At 44.7% G+C, this 22,789-nt stretch overlaps 1 protein-coding gene and 1 non-coding gene across 7 annotated transcripts in view; both read left to right on the top strand.

Moving 5' to 3' along the window:
* TCOF1 (treacle ribosome biogenesis factor 1) overlaps positions 1-22,789 on the top strand; it is a 129,204-nt gene that overhangs the window by 1,253 nt on the left and 105,162 nt on the right. For all 6 annotated transcript variants that reach the window (XM_056516937.1, XM_056516936.1, XM_056516941.1 and 3 more), the window contains exons 2-7: positions 2,540-2,595; positions 4,819-4,913; positions 5,295-5,362; positions 14,874-15,051; positions 16,758-16,822; positions 18,330-18,464. In XM_056516937.1, coding sequence (XP_056372912.1) covers positions 2,540-2,595; positions 4,819-4,913; positions 5,295-5,362; positions 14,874-15,051; positions 16,758-16,822; positions 18,330-18,464 — 597 coding nt within the window. The remainder of the gene's footprint in view (positions 1-2,539; positions 2,596-4,818; positions 4,914-5,294; positions 5,363-14,873; positions 15,052-16,757; positions 16,823-18,329; positions 18,465-22,789) is intronic.
* LOC130268180 (small nucleolar RNA snR34) lies at positions 6,956-7,112 on the top strand. Its single transcript, XR_008843534.1, has one exon. It is a non-coding gene; the product is annotated as a small nucleolar RNA snR34 (small nucleolar RNA).

The following is a 22,789-nucleotide window of genomic DNA, read 5'->3' as shown; positions in this document are numbered from 1 at the left end:
AAAGCTGTGTATCTTACCTTTCTTCTTGCTCACAGGGAAATCTCCCAGCAGAAGAAAGTGGGAGTTTCCCAGCAGGCATGAGGTCACTGAAGCCTGCTGGGGATCACTTCCACCCCTTACATCATTACAATGCTGTGATGAATAGAAAACCTTAGGCTCCGTGCCGCAGCTTTCAGTCTGTGCAGCTGCTTTCAGTCTGTGCAGCTGTGGGAAAGGGGGGGTGATTGAAAGGGGTTCTCCGGTGCTTAGACATCTTATCCCGTATCCAAAGGATAGGGGATAAGATGCCTGATCACGGGAGTCCCGCCGCTGGGGACCCCCGGGATCATGCACGCGGCACCCCGTTTGTAAGCAGTCCCCGGAGCGTGTTCGCTCCGGGTCTGATTACGGACGCCCACAAGGCCGGCGGCATGTGATGTCACGCTCCGCCCCTCAATGCAAGCCTACGGGGGGGGCGTGATAGCTGTCATACCCCCTCCTGTGGGCTTGCATTGAGGGGCGGAGCGTGACGTCACACGCCGACTTCCTTGTGGTCGTCCGTAATCAGACCCGGAGCTCCGGGGACTGATTAAAAACGGGGATGTCTAAGCACCGGAGAACCCCTTTAAACTTTTAATAGGAAAAGGGTTCATTCACTTTTATTAACATTTATTTATTTATTTTTTACACTTCCTCTTTGGGAGTTCTAGGCCTACAATGCAAATTTGGTCCCCACTAAAACCTTGTTTTTTTGTGTACAACCAATGGTTCAATAAAGTGGCGAAATAGAGATGACTCAACTCCTGACGTGCCAGATAACTTATGTATATTTTTGAATAGCCCTGATTTTTCTGCAAACAGAGCCACTAAGGCTAGGTTCACACTAAGGAATTTCCGCCTGCAATTCTGCTTTGAAATTGCAGGCAGAAATTAAGCTTACTAAAGTGTATAGTATAGTGAATGGGTGTCCGTTCACAAAGTCACACTTCGGACTTTGTGAATGGAAAATCTGCTTGAAAATTTCCAGCTGAAGAATGGCGTTGCTCATTCTTCAGGTGGAAATACTCACGAAACACTTTGCAGTCTATTGGAGACTGCAGTGTCCAAGGTACTAGCGCCGACTGACTCAATCGGCGCTGGCGGCACTGGGAATCTCCAGTCGGAAATTTTCTGGCCTGGAGATTCCGTAGTGTGAACCTAGCCTAAAGGAGCCTCCTAAAATGCTTGGTTTGGAGTATTGTCTTGACATTGTAGATTGCACTGGGGCTCAGTCCTGACACCTGCTGTGATCGCTTGTCTCAGCCAGGTAAAGTGTGGAAAGCCATAAGCAGTCGAACAGGCTGTTTCTATGCAGCTGACATAACTCCTGTAGATGTTAATGGGAGTTGTGTAGTTATGGGCATCCAGAGCTGAGGGGCCTTCTTTCTCTCTTGAGAGAGAGATGGGACCTCTATCTAACAGTCCTTTTGTGGAATATCCTGTGGATACACCCATGTACATGCACCTTAGTACCCAAAAGGGTGGGAATCAGTGTTGGGAAATCAGGTATAAATCACTGATTTTTAACTACTGGTGACAGCTAAAGTCCACAGGATTGCATACAATTCCTTTTGGATAGCGTCATTAATTCATTAGTTAAATTAAATCTGTAACGCTAGAAAGTTGCTGAGTAGCTTATGTGGTAGGGTCACATGTAGCGCATCCGCAGCATATTTCATGCGGATGCACCAATGCCAGTTACCAGAGAGAGTTCCCTGTTGCGACCGGGTAATATTCAGCAGCTAAGAAGTACTGGAAGGATTAAAAAAAATTTTTTATAGAATTAATTTGCAAATCTGTTTAACTTTCTGGCAGCAGTTGATTTAAGAAAAAAAAAAAAATTCCACCGAAGTACGCCTTTAAGGCTAGGTTCAGACTACGGAATCTCCGGGCAGAAAATTTCCGCCCGGAGATTCTGAGTTCCGACTGAATAAGTCTGCGCTAGGACCGCGCGGACACTGCAGTCTCCCATAGACTGCAATGTGTTCCGCGAGGAATTCCGCCTGAAGAAAGAGCACCGCCTCTGTAGTATTCAGCAGCTAATACGTACTGGAAGGATTAAGATTTTTTAATAGAAGTAATTTACAAATCTTTTTAACTTTCTGGCACCAGTTAATTAAAAAAAAAAAAATTCCACCGGAGTACCCCTTTTTAAGCGATTTTCTGGTCTTTTCAAGTTGCACAGGGGCAGGGAATGTCCGTACAGATAAACTGTACTCCCCCCTTCAGCCCTCCTCCGCTTTGGATTCCATGACGGAAGTGCTTCTATGACATCCCCCATGATGCTTCTGCCAAACACTGACCTTGGTGGTCTCTTCCTGCGTGTACTGCACCTGATTGGTGAGGCCAGTGACTAGCTGCAGCACCGCTTGCACAATGTTTGGGAATGTCATTGGAAAACAGAAAACTGCAGTCTGGCTTTTATTATGGGCTTACACCAGAGTGTATTAAAATGTATGCAGTGGGAATAATTCTCCTTAAATATTACTTTTATATTTACACTTTTTTTTTTTCTCTACAGAAATTTACTACTGCACCGAAGGTGTCCCTTAAAGATCTCTTCAGGCACTGGAATAGGTAAGTCGTGGTCATTCTCTCCTGACCATATGGGGAGTTCAAAGACAGAAGCTGTGGAAAGGGCCTCAGTCCATGTTGGCAGCATTGCTTATCGTAGTATTTGGTGTAAACCTGTGCAAGTACCCAGATGTATTAAAATGAAGAATGTGGGAACTTATAGAAGTTCTCCAGGTTTTGTATTTTTTTTGTATTTTTGCCTATATCATGCACACTAGCAATCACTAGTTATGAAGCGACATTTTTCTCGGTTGCCTCATTGGGGAACACAGAGACCATGGGTATTATGCTGCTGACACTAGGCAAAAAAAATGTCTGCCATTTATTTTATTCAATCATAGCTGCATAAATTTTTTTACATATTTTTTTTTTTATTTAGAATAAAAACTCTAAATTGGTCAAGGGATCACTTTCCTGACTCTCCAAATAAATCCTCCAATGCCTAAAAGTATGTTCACACGGCAGAATGTCCATGCAGAATTACGCTGGGATATTCAGCACGGGCGTTTTTGCTGCACCAGAGTCTATTGATTTCAATGGGATTCTGCCGCACTGTGCACAAGCTGGAATTTCCACGGTCAGATATTCCGCACATTTTACTGACGTGTGAACATACCCTAATGGTTCTGAAAGGAGGTCAGACTCTTACTTCCTCTGGACTACAGGATGACATAATCACCTACCAGATCCTCTGTTAGCTGCTATCTCTATGGGATCAGCATATAAAGTAGTTATACAGCTCCCCTGAGGCTGTGTTCACACATTATGTTTCTAGCTTTTTTGTTTGCGGCAGTGTAAATTTTGCAGCAAAGGTGCAAAATATGGTAAGAACATGTACACTTTTGTACCACGGTTTTGGAAAATCACTGCAAAAACTGAGTGTGCACACGTTGTGGCTAGTGGCGCTGTGGCTATTTACCACCTGTTTCTCCGCAAATGTCCTAGATCTCAATAAAATGGCGCATGTAACAGCAATTTGCAATTTTGTTTCTCACAATTTCAGTAATTCATGACAGAACTGCCTGTGGTAACTTACTGCAGTACTTCTAATTCTTCTCTTAAAGCCTACAAATATCAAATCTTCATAAAAGTCATCAATTGTGATAATGGGTCAAATCACTTTCTCCTCATGGCAATATTTCTTTAAACAACTAACTTTGAGTAAAAAAAAAACTCATCATAGCTGCAGTGTGAACTGATACCAATCCACTTATGACTCTAATTCGTTCACCTCGGTGATCTCCAGCACTAGCAGCCTGATGAAATGGTCAGGTGCAATAAGGACGCTCCCCATCCAAAGCAAGAGGATTCATGGGAAATGTAGGCTGCATTACACGACCCACATCATTGTGCTTCTGTAAACAAGACTATTTATGAATACACCCTATGGGTAGGGCAACACCAGAGCACATAACCAGCATATTTCACAAGAGCGAGCTCCTTGTATAGCTGGGTAACTCTGTGCGTTCGTTTCGAGCAGGCACTGTCTATAGAGGAAAATCCACCGATACGAGCAGACACACAAAGCTAAAAAACCGCAGCAGGGAGCTTGCTCTTCTGACTGCTGTTGGCATGGAGCGTATCTGCAAAGTATTTCCTGCTGCGGATGCACTCCGTGTGACCCCACACTTAGGGTGTATTCACATGTACAGTATCCCGTGCATATTTGATAAGCAGGTTTTGTAGCTGCAAAATACAATGTAAACTAAATGATTGAACACCGCTTCTAATCCTGCACGTTGAATGTGTTCTGTTTTTATATATTGCAATCTCCCTTGTATGAAGAGCTTATACAAAGTAAAATGTCCTCAGTTGGAGAGGCGATATTAGTGGCGTCTGTACTTATAATGAACCCAAATGCTGTGCTCAGCCCTGTGAGAGTAGCAAACCCGAGCCCTTCACAGCTGCTGGGACACTGCAGTCAGTGGGGGTCTCGATACCCACACCAATAAGTAATTTTCCTTTGTCAGAACAACAAAGACTCCAATCAGGAGCCACTTGTCACCAGTTTGAACATGGCCTTGGGAGCTTAAAGTGTCCCTGTCATTTAGGAAAAAACTTTTTACATATCGTAGAGACTGTTTTGATCAATCAGGGTCTGAGCGTTTGGCTGAGTTTTCATTGTTTTTATTTTGAAAAATGTATTTAAAAAAATACTTGGTTCAAAAGAGGCTGTAGAGAGGTACATGCATAATAGTCTAAATGTAATTCTGTTCTTGCTCACAGGGAAGCCAGTAAGGACAGCAATGTATCCAAGAGCAAGAAACCAAAGGTGCAGGATCCTGACAGCCCTTCTGAATCCTCTGATGATGAGGTTGATGGTAAGGAGTGGAGATACTATGTGAGAATCATTGCTAAAGAAAATAGTCCATTGTCTGTTTATAGACCTTCATGAAGATACTTGCCCAGCCCAGCTAGTAAGGCTCAGTCAACACCACATTTGTGTCGGACACCACAGGTATTCATCAGTATCCAGCCAAGAACAGGATGCCAATGTATACTGTGGCGTACAGCAGCGGGCTCCATAAATTTCAGTGGCTTGAGCTATGTTCAAGCTTTCTGCTGGTGTATGCTTATCTCTCAGAACTTAAAAGCGTTGTGTGCTGCAGTGGGTGGGCAATTTCTGGTGATCATAATTTGGGTGAATTGTTTGTTAATTTTGTTGACCTCCAAATTTTGTTGTATTATTCCTTTCTACCTAGCTGCACCAAAAAAAGGGAGTCTGGTGGCCCAGGGCAAAAAAGGGTCAGTCAAGAAGGCGTCTAGCAAGGTAAACTTCATTTTTTTTTTTTTCTTTTATATTATCCTTATTTTATACTAAAGTTTTTAAAGGGGTACTCCAATGGCCAGCGTTCAGAACATTTAGTTTCGAGCGCTGTGTGCTTGCTGCGGGGGTCGGTCATGCCCCCTCAATGCAAGTCTATTGGTGGGGCGTGACGGTAGTCATGCCCGCTCCAATAGACTTGCATTGATGTGGCTGTGATGTCACGAGGCGTGTGGCCGACCACTGCAACTTGAAAACAGCATTCAGAGACCCTTTTTAAGTACTTGAAAATCATTACATTGTTTTGGAGCATTAGTAGTGAATCTTGAATCCTTCTTGTGTCGGTCCAGTGTGTACGTGATAAAAATTTGGAAACGATTTCATGTATACAGTACGGCAAAAAAAGAATTGTCAGCCACCAATTGTGCAAGTTCTCCCACTTAAAGAGGAGAGGCCTTTCATTTTAATCATAGGTATACCTTCACTATGAGAGACATAATGAGAAAAAAATACATAAAATCACATTGTCTGATTTTTAAAGAATTTATTTGCAAATTATGGTGGAAAATAAGTATTCGGTCAATAATAAGTTCATCTCAATACTTTGTTATATACCTTTTGTTGGCAATGACAGAGGTCAAACGTTTTCTGTAAGTCTTCACAAGGTTTTCACACACTATTGCTGGTATTTTGGCCCATTCCTCCATGCAGATATCCTCTAGAGCAGTGATATTTTGGGGTTGTCGCTGGGCAACACGGTCTTTCAACTCCCTCCAAAGGTTTTCTGAGGTTGAGATCTGGAGACTGGCTAGGCCACTCCAGGACCTTGAGATGCTTCTTACAAAGCCACTCCTTCATTGTCTGGGTGGTGTGTTTGGGATCATTGTCGTGCTGAAAGACTCAGCCACATTTCATCTTAAATGCCCTTGCTGATGGAAGGAGGTTTTCACTCAAAACCTCACGATATATGGCCCCAATCATTCTTTCCTTTACACAGATCAGTCGTCCCCAAAGCATGAGGTTTCCACCCCCATGCTTCACAGTAGGTATAGTGTTCTTTGGATGCAACTCGGCATTCTTTCTCCTACAAGCACGACGAGTTGAGTTTTTACCAAAAAGTTTTACTCTGGTTTCATCTGACCATATGACATTCTCCCAAGCCTCTTCTGGATCATCCAAATGCTCTCTAGCAAACTTCAGACGGGCCCAGACATGTACTGGCTTAACCCCTTAACGAAGAGTGCCTTAAATGTATGGCGCTGCTAAGTGTCACTTCGCGCACAGCGCCGTGTATTTACGGCGCTGCATTCCTTGATCATCGTCTCCGTACGCGGTGATCAGAACGGGATGACTGCTGATATCTATCAGCAGTCATCCTGGCATATCGCAAACACCAGGATTATGAACGCACTATGTACATTTGAGGTCTAAATTGGTGATTTGCACAGGGGTGATTGTTGCAGCGGTTCTGACCTAAACGCAAAAAATGTGACCCCCATTTTGGAAACTTCACCCCTCACGGAATGTAACAAGGGATATAGTGAGCCTTAACACCCCACAGGTGTTTGACAAATTTTCGTTTAAGGTTGGAAGTGAAAATGAAAAATAATTTATTTTTTCACTAAAATGCTGGTGTTGTCCCAAAGTTTTTTTACAAGGGGTAATAGGAAGGAAAAAAAATTTGGAACACCATTTTTCCTTAGTATGGAAATACCCCATATGTGGATGGAAAGTGCTCTGTGGGCACACTACATGGCTCAGAAGAGAAGGAACGCTTTTGGAGAGAGAATTTGGCTTGAATTGTATGCCATGTGTGTTTACAAAGCCCCCATGGTGCCAGAACAGCGGAACCCCCCCACATGCGACCCCATTTTGGAAACTGCACCACTCACAGAATGTAATAAGGGGTACAGTGAGCCTTAACACCCCACTGGTGTCTGACAGATTTTTGGAACAGTGGTGCGTGAAAATTAAAAATTAAACTTTTCATTTGCACAGCCCACTGTTCAAATAATCTGTCATATGCCAGTGGGGTGTAAATGCTAACTGCACCCCTTATAAAATTCTGTGAGGGGTGTCATTTCCAAAATGGGGTCACGGGGGGGGGGGTGTTCTGGTAGCACGGGGGGCTTTGTTAAACACACTTTATTCCAACCAAATTCTCTTTCCAATAGCCCAATGGCGCTCCTTCTCTTCTGAACATTGTAGTTCGCCCGCAGAGCACTTTACATTACCATATGGGGTATTTCCATACTAGAAATTGTGTTACAAATTTTGGGGAGCTTTTTCTCCTATTACCCTTTCTAAAAATGGAACATTTGGGATAACACCAGCATTTTAGTGAAAAAATGTATTTCTCTATCGGCTCCATTGGGGGACACAGACCATGGGTGTATGCTGCTGTCTCTAGGAGGTATGACACTATGGCAAAAAAAAAGTCTGCTCCTACCAGCAGGATATACCCGCCTCCAGGCCCTGAGCCAATCAGTTTTAGCTTAGTGTCTGAAGGAGGTGGACATGGTCTGGAATTCTCCATACCTGGTCTTCTGTTTTATTTTCCTAGTTAGGGATGTTAGTTTTTTTTTTTATTCCTTTTTCTTTCATGTTTTCAGGTGGGGACTCAGGAACTGCAGCTCACTATTTACCCATTGTGAGTAAGGGGACACAGACATTGCGTATACCGTATATGCGCTGTTCACCCCCCCTCGCCAACGGTCAGCGCCAGGGTTGTACCTCATGGGTCCGGGTCCCCCTATTCCCTGCTCGCCTCGCTCGCACATGGTAGCTCGGTGTGATGCAGGGGACAGAAAACTGACTGAAGACCTCACAGAAGACTCCATTAGGTAAGTTCTTCTGACTGAGGTGAGTATATATCCCTTTCTCCCTTTGGTGCTGACTTGCTACCCCTGGAGACCCTCAGTTTTTGGCCCATCTTTCAGGGTTTATGGGGCTTGCCTGTGCTAGGGGCTTTATCTTTATTTCTGGGGCGAGCAGTGGCATATTTGAAGGGAATGGCTCATTTTATTCTTATGCAAGCGTGTGTGTTTCTTACTATGTGGCTGACAGCCGCGACGCTTATACTGTTCGGGCGTATGAAGCGCCGATTTACTTTCGCTTTCGGCGAAATATGTGTCTCGCCCGCTCACTTCCCCACGAGCGCATATGTGATATGACATGTGCGCTCGGGGCAAGGAGCGGGCACCATTACTTTCTTCTTCGGCGGCCGGGGCGCTATAGCTCCACCCACAGGGCTGCCGCAGCTTACTGGAGGCGCGAATCTCTCTCCAATCAGCGTCGTCAGCGCGATTAGGTGACGGGGGCCAATCAGACAGTGCCCCTGCTCCAGGCACGCCCCTCTCTGGCTATTGGCTGTTTTTTGTTTTTTTTTTCTCCCTCTCTATCTACACAGAGCGGAGTTCTCCTCACAGCAGCTGCTCTAGGGACAGATTCGGAGAGTTCTTTTTTCATTATGTCTGTTCCTCCCTCTACAGACAACTGGGAGCGTTAGTTTGCCATTTTTTCTGTAAGAGCTGTAATTCCAAAATGCCTGGTTCTGTTGTACCCACTTGCTCTGCCTGCTCCACTGCTTCCCCAGACCCCCTGGCACCCCAGGATGCTCTAGCAGTCCCGGTGGATTCGGCCTCCCCTCCAGCCTGGGTTCTTCCCTATCCCAGTATATGGATGACTTCACTTAAGTCTCCCATTCGGTGGCTGAGGCCTCCCGTGACGTGGTGTCTGCCTTGCAGAGGTCTGCCATGCGTGGCCCTCTATAGGATCCCGCTCCTCTTCTCCATATGCCTCTCGCTCTCACAAGCGTACTAGGGGTGTTTCTTCTGATTCTTCCATTGATTCTTCAAGTAGACGTGGGTGCCCCCCTCGTGGGTACCGCCCCCTCCCCCGTGTCATCTGGTCACAAACGTCGCTCCTCCAGAGGACATTCCCAGAGTCTCCCCTCTGCCTTGCCAGAGCTGCGTACCAGATCAGGGTCGCCACCCTCCAGGGCTGCCTCCACTCGTTCACATTCTCTGGTGAACTGGCGGATGAGGCTTCCGAATCGGCATCTGACACAGAGGACCGCTCGGATACAGTTGAAACGGTGAACTCATTGGTTGCAGCCATAAGAGACACCTTTCACTTAGAGGACCCAGGATCTTCAGACGTGACTCCTGAAGTATCCTGTGTGTGTAGGTGTGTGTATATATATTATATAAATATAATATAAATATATCATCCCCGGTTTTATAATTAATTACCTGTTGCCGGGACCGCACTGCTTCTGGCTCTGTGGCATCTCCTTCGTCATTGCGAGGCGCAATGACGAGTGACGTCTTCAACGTGACGTCACTCATCGTTGCGCAGCGCATAGCCGCGACGCAGGAGACGCCACACCAGAGCCAGAAGCAGTGCTGACCCGACCCCGGCAACAGGTAATTATAAAACCGGGGATGTGGGGCAGCGGCGCCGATAGCCAGGGGGAGATAAGCGGCTGCAGCAGTGCTCTAGACCCCAGGAAAGGCGGGGGGGGGGGGGAGAGAGAAGCGGGCAGCGATGGCCTCTCTCCCCCTGGTTTTCCTGGGGGCTTCTGCGGGGTCAGAAAAACCGGGGATGGGGGAGGCAATGCGGCAGCGGCGCCGGCAGTCTCTGGACCCCAGAATAGGCAGGGGCAGAGAATCGGGCAGTGACGGCAGGTCTCTGGACCTGCAAAAGCCGCTGCAGTTCATTGATTTAAAGCGCCTGATCTAAATACGCCGATAAATACTGTGTGTGTGTGTGTGTGTGTGTGTGTGTATATATGTATATAATATATTGTCCTGCATAACCCCTTTAAGCAGGGGGAGACGTCTGGCACTGCTGCATGATTTGAGTCCCTGGCGGCGTAGTGTTATTGATGGTACTATTTGTTACTTTGGTCCCAGCATTCTGCAGGTCATTTGCTAGGTTCCCCCCATGTGGTTCTGGGATTTTTGCTCACCGTTCTTGTGATCATTTTGACACCACGGGGTGAGATCTTGTGTGGATCCCCAGATCGAGGGAGATTATCAGTGGTCTTTTTATGTCTTCAATTTTCTAATAATTGCTCCCACAGTTAATTTCTTCACACCAAGCTGCCTGCCTATTGCAGATTCAGTGTTCCCAGCCTGGTGCAGGTCTACAATTTAGTTTTTGGTGTCCTTCGACAGCTCTTTGGTCTTGGCCACAGTGGAGTTTGGAGTGTGACTGTTTGAGGCTGTGGACAGGTTTTTATACTGATAACAAGTTCAAACAGGTGCCATTAATACAGGGAGACTCTTAACCCCTTAAGGAACAGAGCGTTTTTTGCAAATCTGACCACTGTCACTTTAAACATTAATAACTCTGGAATGCTTTTACTTATCATTGTGATTCCGAGGTTGTTTTTTCGTGACATATTCTACTTTATGTTAGGGGTAAAATTTTATGGTAACTCGCATCCTTTCTTAGTGAAAAATCCCCAAATTTGATGAAAAAAATGAAAATTTTGCATTTTTCTAACTTTGAAGCACTCTGCTTGTAAGGAAAATGGATATTCAAAATAAAAAAAAATTTTTGGTTCACATATACAATGTCTACTTTATGTTTGCATCATAAAATTGACTTTTTTTTACTTTTGGAAGACACCAGAGGGCTTCAAAGTTCAGCAGCAATTTTGACATTTTTCACAAAATTTTCAAACTCGCTATTTTTCAGTAACCAGTTCAGTTTTGAAGTTGATTTGAAGGGTCTTCATCTTAGAAATACCCCACAAATGACCCCATTATAAAAACTGCACCTCCCCAAAGTATTCAAAATGACTTTCAGTAAGTGTTTTAACCCTTTAGGTGTTTCACAGGAATAGCAGCAAAGTTAAGGAGAAAATTCTAAATCTTCATTTTTTACACTCGAATGTTCTTGTAGACCCAATTTTTGAATTTTTGCAAGGGGTAAAAAGGAGAATTTTTATTTGTAGTTGAAACCCAATTTCTCTCGAGTAAGGACATACCTCATATGTCTATGTAAAGTGTTCGGCGGGCGCAGTAGAGGGCTCAGAAGGGAAGGAGCGACAAATGGCTTTTGGGGGGCATGTCACCTTTAGGAAGCCCCTATGGTGCCAAGACAGCAAAAAAAAAAAAAAAAACACATGGCATACCATTTTGCAAACTAGACACCTCGGGGAACATAAGGGGTAAAGTGAACCTTAATACCCCACAGGTGATTCACGGCTTTTGCATATGTAAAAAAAAATATATTTTTTTTTTACCTAAAATGCTTGGTTTCCCAAAAATTTTACATTTTTTAAAAAGGGTAATAGCAGAAAATCCCCCCCAAAATTTGTAACACAATTTCTCCCGAGTACGGCGATGCCCCATATGTGACCCTTAACTGTTGCCTTGAAATACAACAGGGCTCCAAAGTAGGGATCGACCGATTATCGGTATGGCTGATATTATCGGCCGATAATCACGATTTTGGGCATTATCTGTATCGGCAATTACCTTGCCGATAAGCCGATAATGCCCCGACCCGCCGCACCGCGAAAGCCCACCCCCCCCGTTCCACTGCACCGCGTCGCACCTCCATCCGGAATGCCGCTGGACACTACAGGAAGGATGGATGGCCCTGACCACCCTGACAGGTAGGGGGAGAGAAGCGGGTGGTGGCGGCAGCGGCCTATGGCACCGCAAAAGCCACTGCAGTGCATTGATTTAAAGCGCCTGCTTTAAATCAATGACCTGCAGTGGTGTCACGGGGGGGGGGGGGGATAAATAGCCGATAACTTATACCGGAATATCGGTATAAGTTATCGGCTATCGGCCCTAAAAAAAAAACTATCGGTCGATCCCTACTCCAAAGTGAGAGCACCATGCGCATTTGAGGCCTAAATTAGGGATTTGCATAGGGGTGGACATTGGGAATCACTGGCGTAGAATACCTCTAACAGGGTGCCTCCAGCTGTTGTAAAACTCCCTGCATGCCTGGACGGTCAGTGGCTATCTGGCAATACTGGGAGTAGTTGCTTTGCAACAGCTGGAGGCTCAGTTTTGGAAACAGTGGCGTACCAGACGTTTGTCATTTTTATTGGGGAGGGGGGCTGTGTGGGGGTATATGTATATGTAGTGTTTTTTACTTTTCATTTTATTTTGTGTTAGTGTAGTGTTTTTAGGGTACAGTCGCACGGGCAGGGGTTCACAGTAGTTTCTCGCTGGCAGTTTGAGCTGCGGCAGAAAATTTGCCGCAGCTCAAACTTTCAGCCGGATACTTACTGTAAACCTCCGCCCATGTGAGTGTACCCTGTACGTTCACATTGGGGGGGGGGGGGGGGGGAGAAACATCCAGCTGTTGCAAAACTACAACTCCCAGCATGTGCGGTCTATCAGTGCATGCTGGTAGTTGTAGTTTTGCAACAGCTGGAGGCACACTGGTTGTGAAACAGTTTGGTAACAAACTGTGTTTTGCACCCAGTGTGCCTTCAGCTGTTGCAAAAGCTACAACCCCCAGCATGTACGGACAACGGAAGTGCATGCTGGGACTTGTAGTTATGCAACAGCTGGAGGCATACTACTTTGGCTGGGGATTGTAGTTATGCAACAGCTGGAGACTGGTTTGCTACTTAACTCAGTGTTTCACAACCAGTGTGCCTTCAGCTGTTGCAAAACTACAACTCTCAGCAGTCACCGACGGCCAACGGGCATGCTGTGAGTTGTAGTTATGCAATCAGCAGATGCACCACTACAACTCCCAGCATGCACTTTAGCTGATTGTGCAAGCTGGGAGTTGTAGTTATACAACAGCTGAAGGTACACTTTTCCATAGAAAAAATGTGCCTCCAGCTGTTGCTTAAGGGCATGCTGGGAGTTGTGGTGGTCTGCCTCCTGCTGTTGCAGAACTACAGCTCCCAGCATGCCCTTTTTGCATGCTGGGAGCTGTTGCTAAGCAACAGCAGGAGGCTGTCAATCACCTCCAACTTCTGCTCCGCTGCAGGTGAGTCCCTCGCCGCCGCTCCTGGGGCCCCGATCCCAACATTGATGCCGGGGATCGGGGTCCCCAGCTCCCGGGGTCGTCTTCCCGCACCTGCTCACATCCTCCGGAAGAGGGGCGGAGCGGGTTGCGGGAGTGACACCCGCAGCAGGTGCCCTGATTGGTCGGCCGGTAAACCGACCGACGAATCGGGGATTGTGAGGTGGCACCAGTGCCACCTCATCCCTGCTGGCTATGGCTGTTCGGGGCCTTCAGAGACGGCCCCGATCAGCCAGTAATACAGGGTCACTGGAGACCCGATGGACCCGGACCTGGAATCTGCCGCAGATCGCTGAATTGTTCAGCGATCTGTGGCCATCGCCGACATGGGGGGGTCATCATGACCCCCCTGTGTGATATGCCGCGATGCCTGCTGAACAATTTCAGCAGGCATCGGGCACCGGCTCCCCCTCCAGCTAGCGGCGGGGGGCCGGGAATGGACAGGACGTACTCCTACGTCCTTGGTCCTTAAGGACTCGAAAACGGGGGCGTAGGAGTACGTCCATTGTCCTTAAGGGGTTAAAGAAGTTACAGGTCTGTTAGAGCCAGAAATCTTGCTTGTTTGTAGTTGACCAAATACTTATTTTCCACCATAATTTGCAAATTCTTTAAAAATCAGGCAATGTTATTTTATGGATTGGTTTTCTCATTATGTCTCATAGTTGAGGTATATCTATGATGAAAATTACAGGCCTCTCATCTTTTTAAGTGGGAGAACTTGCACAACTGGTGGCTGACGATACTTTATTGCCCCACTGTATAGACCATTTGTTGGTCTTAGCAGAATCATGATGTGATATATTATCTTTTCTGCAAGAACCATCCAGTATGATCCAGTTGAGCTCTCTGCAGCCTGTCAGGCCATCCGATGACTTTCCTCCTCACTGCGCTTGCATTATTAAAATGCAGACAGACGGAAGAGAATGTGTCTGGTTTTATTCTGTTGCTCAGGGCTGTTCAGATGAGAAAAGTCAATGTGCCTCTGTCTGCACAGGAAATTATTGTAGTTGCGTCTAAGAGATCAGATACTGGGACTTTGGGCTGTGCTTACTGTCCTGGGAGCTCTGCCGTGCATATGTTGTGTATTGCTTATCTGCAGTGATACTACTCCATTACAGGGTAAGGAAATTATATACTCATCTTTGTGAAGGGGTGGGGGGACACAGGGCACACCCTCTGTTTATTGCTCACTGAGCCCACGAAATCTTGAGCAAGTGGTATGTGCTACCAATTTTGTCCACATGGATAAGCAACTCACGCCCTGCTGTTTAGCCCAAAGGGATCTCTATGAAGGGGGTCATCATCTGAATTTCTTCTTCAACAAGGTCGTGGAGGGTTTGGGAGAATTTCTGTAACTAATAATTTTAATTTTTTTTGCAATATTTTATTTTTCTCCTGGGTAAGTATTCATGGCTCCTTTCGGTCGCTGTTTTCTGTAATAACAACAAGCAAAACAATGATAGATTTTTCCTTAATATTTTTTTCCCCATCTTTTTTGGACCAGATCAAAACAGAAGTTGTCACACCTAAGAAAATGAATTCTGATAAAAAGTCAGCTTCAAAGGTGAAAGAAACAACTTCTGTAAAAGACAAGCCTGTGATTCCTGAGACTCCTGCAGAAAGCAGCGATGACTCGGACAGTGAGAAGGAGACCGTTCCATTAAAATCTAGTCTGAAACAAGGTAAGAGAGGAGTGTTTGATTTTTGCTAAATGTTTAATGTATGTCATTTTAGACGTTGGAATAGTAACATTGTGTTTGTGCTTCTGGTGTCATGTATTGCCTAAGCAACTGAACTATACTCACCTGGCCTGATCTCCCACTGTCACTTTGAGAGTATATATTTTTGTGCAGCGTATTTGTTGCAGAGACTGTATTACGTACATCTAAATTTTAAATGGGGTTAAGTTAAGCATGCAGAATGCCCATAGAGTTGTGCAAGCCCCCTTCAATTGAAAGGAACAGTGACAGAAATTGCAGTACACCTGCAGCTTGTGAATATACTATGACATTCACGGTGGAAGACGGCATCCTTATTAATAGTACGTCTTGTGGCTTCATCTTTTAATGCTATGTTCACAAGTGTTTTGGCTAAACAATACTTTTCAAGGATGTCCATATTCTACCCAATGTCGATCAAGAGGTTAACCAAATTAATAATCGTCGACAAAAAACCTCTGAACAAATGAAGATGTCAGAGAGCATGAAACTTTTATAATGCATTAAAGCTAAAATGTTTGTTAAATGAATTGATAAAATATCTCCAAACTGTATATTAAAAAGTGGCCTCTGGAGTGAAGAGAGATCCACCATATAGGTATGTGCATGACATCTAGTAGAGAGGAAAATGAAAAAAGGGCAATGGATAGAGGGATTAAAGAGCGCACTATATACCTACCAACCCACCCCTCTGACCCTACCCTTTAGAGTGGCCCCAAAATCGGTGGCAATCCCTGACCTGTGAGGAAAAAATATAAACTTCCAGGGATAAATTAAATAAAAAAACAAAAAGAACTAAACCACCTACAACCTGGAACCAACTCTGCACTTACACATTAGGCATGCGGATGTCTGGGTGCACACTGTGTGGTTGGTGTGCGCACTATTCTCTGGATATATCCACTACAAGATTTTTATTTTTATTTCATCAATTCTGTGGGTTTATTTTTTCCATCACTTTATCACAAATCAGGGACCACAAAATTGATTGGGGCAACCCTATTAGAGGTGGGCACTTCAAAATGTAGGGTGAGAGGGGTGGGTTGGTAGGGGTAAAGTGCACTCTAATCCCTCTATCCATATAGTGTCCTCGCTAGGTGTTTTCAGGTACGTACCTGGATGGTGGACATCTCTTTACTCCAGAGGCCACTTTTTAAATCAATCTATAAAGCATAATAAATGCTCCATGTTTGCTCTTTAGTGTCTGTATTTGATCTGAGGTTGTTAGTTTGTGAATATAAAAAAAAAAAAAAAAAAACTTGTTTTACAAGCAAAATGAGCCTCCAAATTTCCAAGAATTTTTTTGCTACTTTTTGAAACTTTTTTCTTTTATTTATCTTTTGCTTTGCAAAGAAAGAAAGAGACCGACATGAAATGGCCCAAAACACTTAAGTGCATGGCTGTAATTGTAGAAGCCATAAAAGCAACTGTATGTGATCTTGTCAAGTTTTTTTTTTCCCATTTAAATAATTAAAGGTCAATGGGGAGGAAATGTATTCATTTTTAAGCCTCAAAATAGCTCCAAAATAACTACGTGACTTATGAGCTAGACAAGTACAACTTCTTTAGACACAATCTAGTGTTTCTTAAAATCATATATAATGATAGTAGTGTTTTGTTAATGACGATGATTTAGTTTTGGATCTTCATTCATATTTCTCATCCTATAGAAACCCCCTTAAAGGCTCCCCAAACACCACAAACAAGGAGCAAAACTTCTGACTCGGCACAGCATGTAAGTCACCAATGTAAATGCACAGTTTGTTGAACAGGTTCTTCACTTTAGACAATCAATTATTTATGAGGGCTTTCTTGACAATAAATTGGTTACAAAGTGCCCCCTTGCTAGGTCCTCCCCTATCGATCAGCTGTATTGACAGTAAGGGTATGTTCACACTATGGAAATTTCCATGGGAGGCTTCTGCTCAATACATAACAAGGAATGTAAGTTACTAAGTTTCCGCAGCGGATCAGAGTTCCACCTAAAGAATGTCCCTGTTAATTCTTTCTGCAGACTCCAGGGACATTGCTTTCCTAGGCTTTATTTAAGTGCCTATTTAGTAGCCTGGATCCACTGAGGAAGGTGACCATACCCTAAGTCAGCGGTTCCCAACCAGGGTGCCTCCAGCTGTTGCAAGACAGCTGCTTTGCTATTGACTTCAATGTATTTTACTCTGCACTGTTCACACTGCATAATTTCTGCTCACGGAATTCCATTCTGCAACAATAAAGAACACGTTCATTCTTCCTGCGGAATACGCTAGCAGAAGTCAATGGTAAAAATTCTCCCGCTTGAAAATGTTTCTGCACAGAATTTGCACAGAAAAAATAAAAAGGGAAATTCCAATTGGTAGTGGTAGTCCTGCAAAAAACATTTCCTCCTATATTCCGTGCGGAATTTGCGAAAATTTCACACGAAAAAGCATAAATTCCAGTGCGGAATTTTTACGCGAGGATTCCTCCCCTTATTCCTCAGTGTGAACGCACACACAGGCTATTTAGAAAACTCAATTAAGTAGTAGTTTTCCTATTGGCTGTCACCGACTGTATTTCGGTTAACCTCTTATGTACAGTGTTTTGAAAAAGCCAGGAATTTGTGAATTAATCAGTCTTTCCATGTACTTCCTATGGCCTCCAATAGCCTGATGAAAACCAAACTTTGATATTTGCCTGACCCCTGCAGTCTAGGAGGAGAAACTGCACTTGATTACAGCCTATGTGCTGTTGTTGGTGTACACTGCAGCTCTGGGATTTTACACCAGGTTCAACCCTATTGACATTTTCGACTTGGGTACAGTTCTTTTAGTTGCTCCTTGGGGACCGCAATGAAAATTTGCAGCCTGTTAGGAAGATGAAAGCTAAAAGTATCTGTGGAAATTAAAGGGGTAATTCAAGAAGAGAGAAATGGCTAACTTCCTAAAATCACCACACACAGCCTGAGGACATGAGATGTGGTTACAATAGGACTGCGGTCAGTTCAGTGGAACAGAGTTGTGATACCACACTCAATCTTATGACCCCTTGAATTCTCCCAGTCCTTGAGCACGGAGATCCCTGATCAATCAAACCTTTTCACATGTCTGCCATTAAAATTGAGACTCATTAGCGTTCAACAACAGAAGAATTATTGTGACGTGTGTGTGTATGTGTGTTTCCCCTATAAACTCCAGGTCTATGAACTATATATAAGTGGCCTGTTAATAGCACTTAGCAGTATAACATGGTTTTCTGATTTGTCTTAGAACAAGAGTGTACCTATTAAAACAACTCCTGCCTCTGCCGTGAAAAAAAACACTTCAGCCTCCAATGGGAAAGCTGCGGTTGAAAGTGACGCCAGTGAAAGTGAGAGCAGTGATGAAACGGACCTTGAGGAACAAGTGAGTGTATATATCTAAAGAGTCAAGGAGATGGAATAGGTGGTCTTCCTAAACTGTTGTCTGCCTTGGACCAGACATCTCTTGCCTGTATATCTAAAAATAAACTTATAGCCTCTATCTGTGCAGGGTTACTTGGCTTCAAGTGTTAGTTTTTCCTTTAGCACCTCTACAGGAAGAGTGACGCATTACATGTTGCTTATTGGCATTATTCACAGTATGAATATAGTGTATGTGATATAGACAGATATAATGGCCAGCTATTGCAAGGATGTGAACCTAGAAACAAGTTATTTGCAAGAAAGGTTCAGCACTCTAGAATAAGAGGCACTGGCTTTTATTTCATATTCAGTAGTGTTGGAATTCCTAGTAATTACCTGGCCATAGAAAAGGAGATTTAAGCAGTTAAAGGGGTAGTCCAGCAGCTAACTTTTCAAAAACTGGTCATGGAGCTCTGGTGTGCATGGCTTCTGAGTTTGGTGATGTCATACGCTGGATTACCCCTTTTAAAGCATTAGAGACCCCCACCAATCCCTAGCTATTGCTGGGAGAAACATGTGGCAGCATGCTTTTACCCCTGTCCCAGTACTCACTCAGACTCACTGCAAGAGACAGGCTCCATAAACTATATTAAAGCCTGTATTCTGTAGTGAGTCGGAGCGAGCACACAGGCCAGGGAGTAAAGTGCACTGCAGCACTCCTCTTTCAGCTATGTATAGGGATTGGGGGGGGGGGGTCTCTCTGCACAGAGACCCCAACTGTTCAAAACATTAGTCAATTTTTACAAATGACAACAGCTCTTTAAAACTGAGAACCTCCAAATGTTGCTAAACTACAACTTCCAAAATACTTAGATTTGTTATGCGTAATTTGGAGGTCCTCCTGTTTGGAGACCACTGTGCTACATTATAGATGAAGTATTAAGTGAAAAAAATTTGTCATTTCTACAAATGCTGCATGATGAGGTAATTACTCTAAAGCCCAAGTGTGATGCAGACAGCATAGCCTATGCATAACAAGGTCTGTACAGTCTAGAAAGCTGCCTCTGGAGATTTTCTGCGTATTCCTGTGGTTTAGTTTTTTGTTTTTGTTTTCCCATGCTTGACATGGGACATTTTTGTTAGGTGTCTATTTAGCAGGGTGTCCACACCATTAAACCAAGAAAGGTACAGCTATAAAAGGTTACCTGTAATATATCCGTATAGCTAAAACATGTAAAGGGAGCTTTATCACATATATAAAGGGGAGCTTTAGCCCATTGCAACTAATAAGATTGCTTGTTTATCCTAGAAAGGCTTCCCATTTCTATTCCTAAAAGTGCTCTAATCAACCTTCAATTGAACATACCCAAATTTATATGCAAAAATGTCCGTCGCATAATACCATTTACTGTGTTAACAATGCCAAAAAATTTTGGAGGTTTGTCGTTCCAAGATTTATACAAATACTATGTGGCAATGCATTTACGTAGACTTCCATCTTTGACTAAATTTCAGTCATACTATAGGTGGTCTGACATTGAGATACAGTGGATTACACCGGTCCCAAATTCTTTGCTATGGGAGTGGCAAACAACCAAACAACCTAGAAATATACTGAAGACCACATCCTTAACTTAAAATTTGGGAAACTACTATGATTACTTATGGATTAAAATTGCCTAAATCGCTACTACTCCCAATAATTTCAAACCCTTTCTTCCCCTCCAAGTTGCAACAGTGAAATAATTAACCCTTGGATAGAAACTAAGCTATTCCAATTAATTGATATAGTAGACCCAATAAGACGCACACTAATAAAAATACCCTTTCCTATTCTTCAGACCAAGTATAACCTTCCTGACTCTTCTTTTCCACTATACAGTTTACCTTCCCTTAAACCCTTTGAGTCTTTGCAAAAACTATACCTCGACAAGAGGTCTTAGTAGGGATGTCCCGATACCATTTTATTAAGACCAAGTACGAGTACCGATACTTTAATTTTAGTTCTCGCCGATACAAAGTACGAGTACTTTTATTTTAACCCTTCAAGGACGTCCCCACACGTCCTGGTGTTTTCTGGTCCCTGCCGCACGCCGGGCAGAGATCAGAAACGGATGCCTGCTGAAATGCTTCAGCAGGCATCCAGGGCAAACGCCGAGGGGGGCCATGTCTGCCCCCCATGACGGCGATGGTTGCAAATCGCGAGGGAAATCGCCCCTGCCATCTGCGGCGTTACTAGGCTGATCGGGTCTCTGGGACCCGACCGCCCGGTAATTTTGCATGATCCTGGTTGCCACAGACAGCCAGGACCATGCTGAAGCATAGGAGCAAGGTGGCAAGCCTGCCACCTCCTCCTATCCCCTGCGATTCGTCGGTTAGAACTAACCACCAATCGCGGGGGGGGGGGTTGGGGGGCGCGGTTACTTCCTCCCGCCCTGCCCGGCCCCTGGAAGTTCGGAGAGAACGGTAGGAAGATCGGAGGACACGGCGGGGGACGGGGGAGTGCTGGGGCCCGGCCCCGGTACTTACCTCGTCCCTGAAGACCCGGCGGCGGTGGCGAGTGGATCTTCGGCGTTGCGGGACCTTTGCAGCAGTCCAGACCGCCGTAAAGCTATCTGGACTGCTCCATCTGCTCCCCTTACACTACAACTCCCAGCATGCCCAGACAGTCCTTGGCGTCTGGGCATGCTAGGAGTTGCAGTTTTGCAACATCTTGAGGTCCACAGTTTGGAGACCACTGTGCCAGAGACCACTTCCAGATATTGCAAAACTACACATCCTCAGCATGCCCTTACTGTCCAGGCAAGCTGGGAGTTGTAGTTCTGTAACATCTGGCCCTTCAGATGTTGCAGAACTACAAATCCCAGCATGTCTGGACAGTTTTGGCATACTGGGAGTTGTAGTTTTGCAACATCTGGAAGGGCACAGATTGGGAACCACTGTATTAGTGGTCTGCAAACTGTAGTCCTCCAGATGTTGCAAAACTACAACTCCAAGCATGCTGGGAGTTGTAGTTCGACAACATCTGGCTCTAAAGATGTTGCCGAACTACTACTTCCAGCATGCCTGAGAATGCTTGGAGTTGTAGTTTTGCAACATCTGGAGGGCTACAGCTTGGACACCACTACACAGTGGTCCCCAAACTGTTCTCCTCCAGCTGTTGCGTAACTACTACTCCCAATATGCCCTTCGGCTGTCTGGGCATGCTGGGAGTTGTGGTTTTGCAACAACTGGAGGCACACTGGTGGGGAAACATTGTCTGTTTCCTAACTGTGTCTCCCAACCAGTGTGCCTCCAGCTGTTGCAAAGCTATATCTACCAGCATGCACTGATAGACCGTGCATGCTGTGAGTTGTTGTTTTGCAACAGCTGGGCAGGTAAATTCACATGGGCAGGGGGCTGACAGTGAGTATCAGGCTGCAAGTTTGCGATGCAGCAAATTTTGCGCGGCAGCTCAAACTTGCAGCGGGAAACTCTCTGTAATCCCCCGCCCGTGTGACTGTACCCTGAAAACACTACACGAACACAAAATAAAAAGTAAAAAACACTACATATACCCCTACCCCCTCCCCAATAAAAATGAAAAACGTCTGGTACGCCACTGTTTCCAAAATTGAGCCTCCAGTTGTTGCAAAAAAATAATCCCAGTATTGCCGGACAGCCGTTGACTGTCCAAGCATGCTGGGAGTTTTGCAACAGCTGGAGGCACTCTGTTAGGGGTATTCTATGCCAGTGATTCCCAATGTAAATCCCTAATTCAGGCCTTAAATGCACATGGCGCTCTCACTTTGGAGCCCTGTTGTATTTCAAGGCAACAGTTTAGGGCCACATATGGGGTATTGCCGTACTCGGGAGAAATTGCCTAACAAATTTTGGGGGGCTTTTTCTCCTTTCAACCCTTATGAAAAGGTGAAGTTGGGGTCTACACCAGCATGTTAGTGTAAAAAAATAAATTTTACACTAACATGCTGGTGTTGCCCTATACTTTTCATTTCGACAAGAGGTAAAAGGGAAAAAGACCCCCAAAATTTGTAACTCAATTTCTCCCGAGTACGGAGATACCCCATATGTGGGCGCAAAGTGCTCTGGGGGTGCACAACAAGGCCCAGAAGGGAGAGTGCACCATGTACATTTGAGGTGATTCGCACAGGGGTGGCTGATTGTTACTGCGGTTTTGACAAACGCAAAAAAAAAAAAAACACATGTGACCCAATTTCGGAAACTACACCCCTCACGGAATGTATTGAGGGGTGCAGTGAGAATTTACACCCAACTGGTGTCTGAAAGATCTTTGGAACAGTGGGCTGTGCAAATTAAAAATTTTGTACAGCCCACTGTTCCAAAGAT

This window comes from Hyla sarda, chromosome 4 (assembly GCF_029499605.1).
Source record: "Hyla sarda isolate aHylSar1 chromosome 4, aHylSar1.hap1, whole genome shotgun sequence".
Classification (NCBI taxonomy): Eukaryota; Metazoa; Chordata; class Amphibia; order Anura; family Hylidae; genus Hyla; species Hyla sarda.
This window is presented reverse-complemented; position numbering and strand designations above follow the sequence as displayed.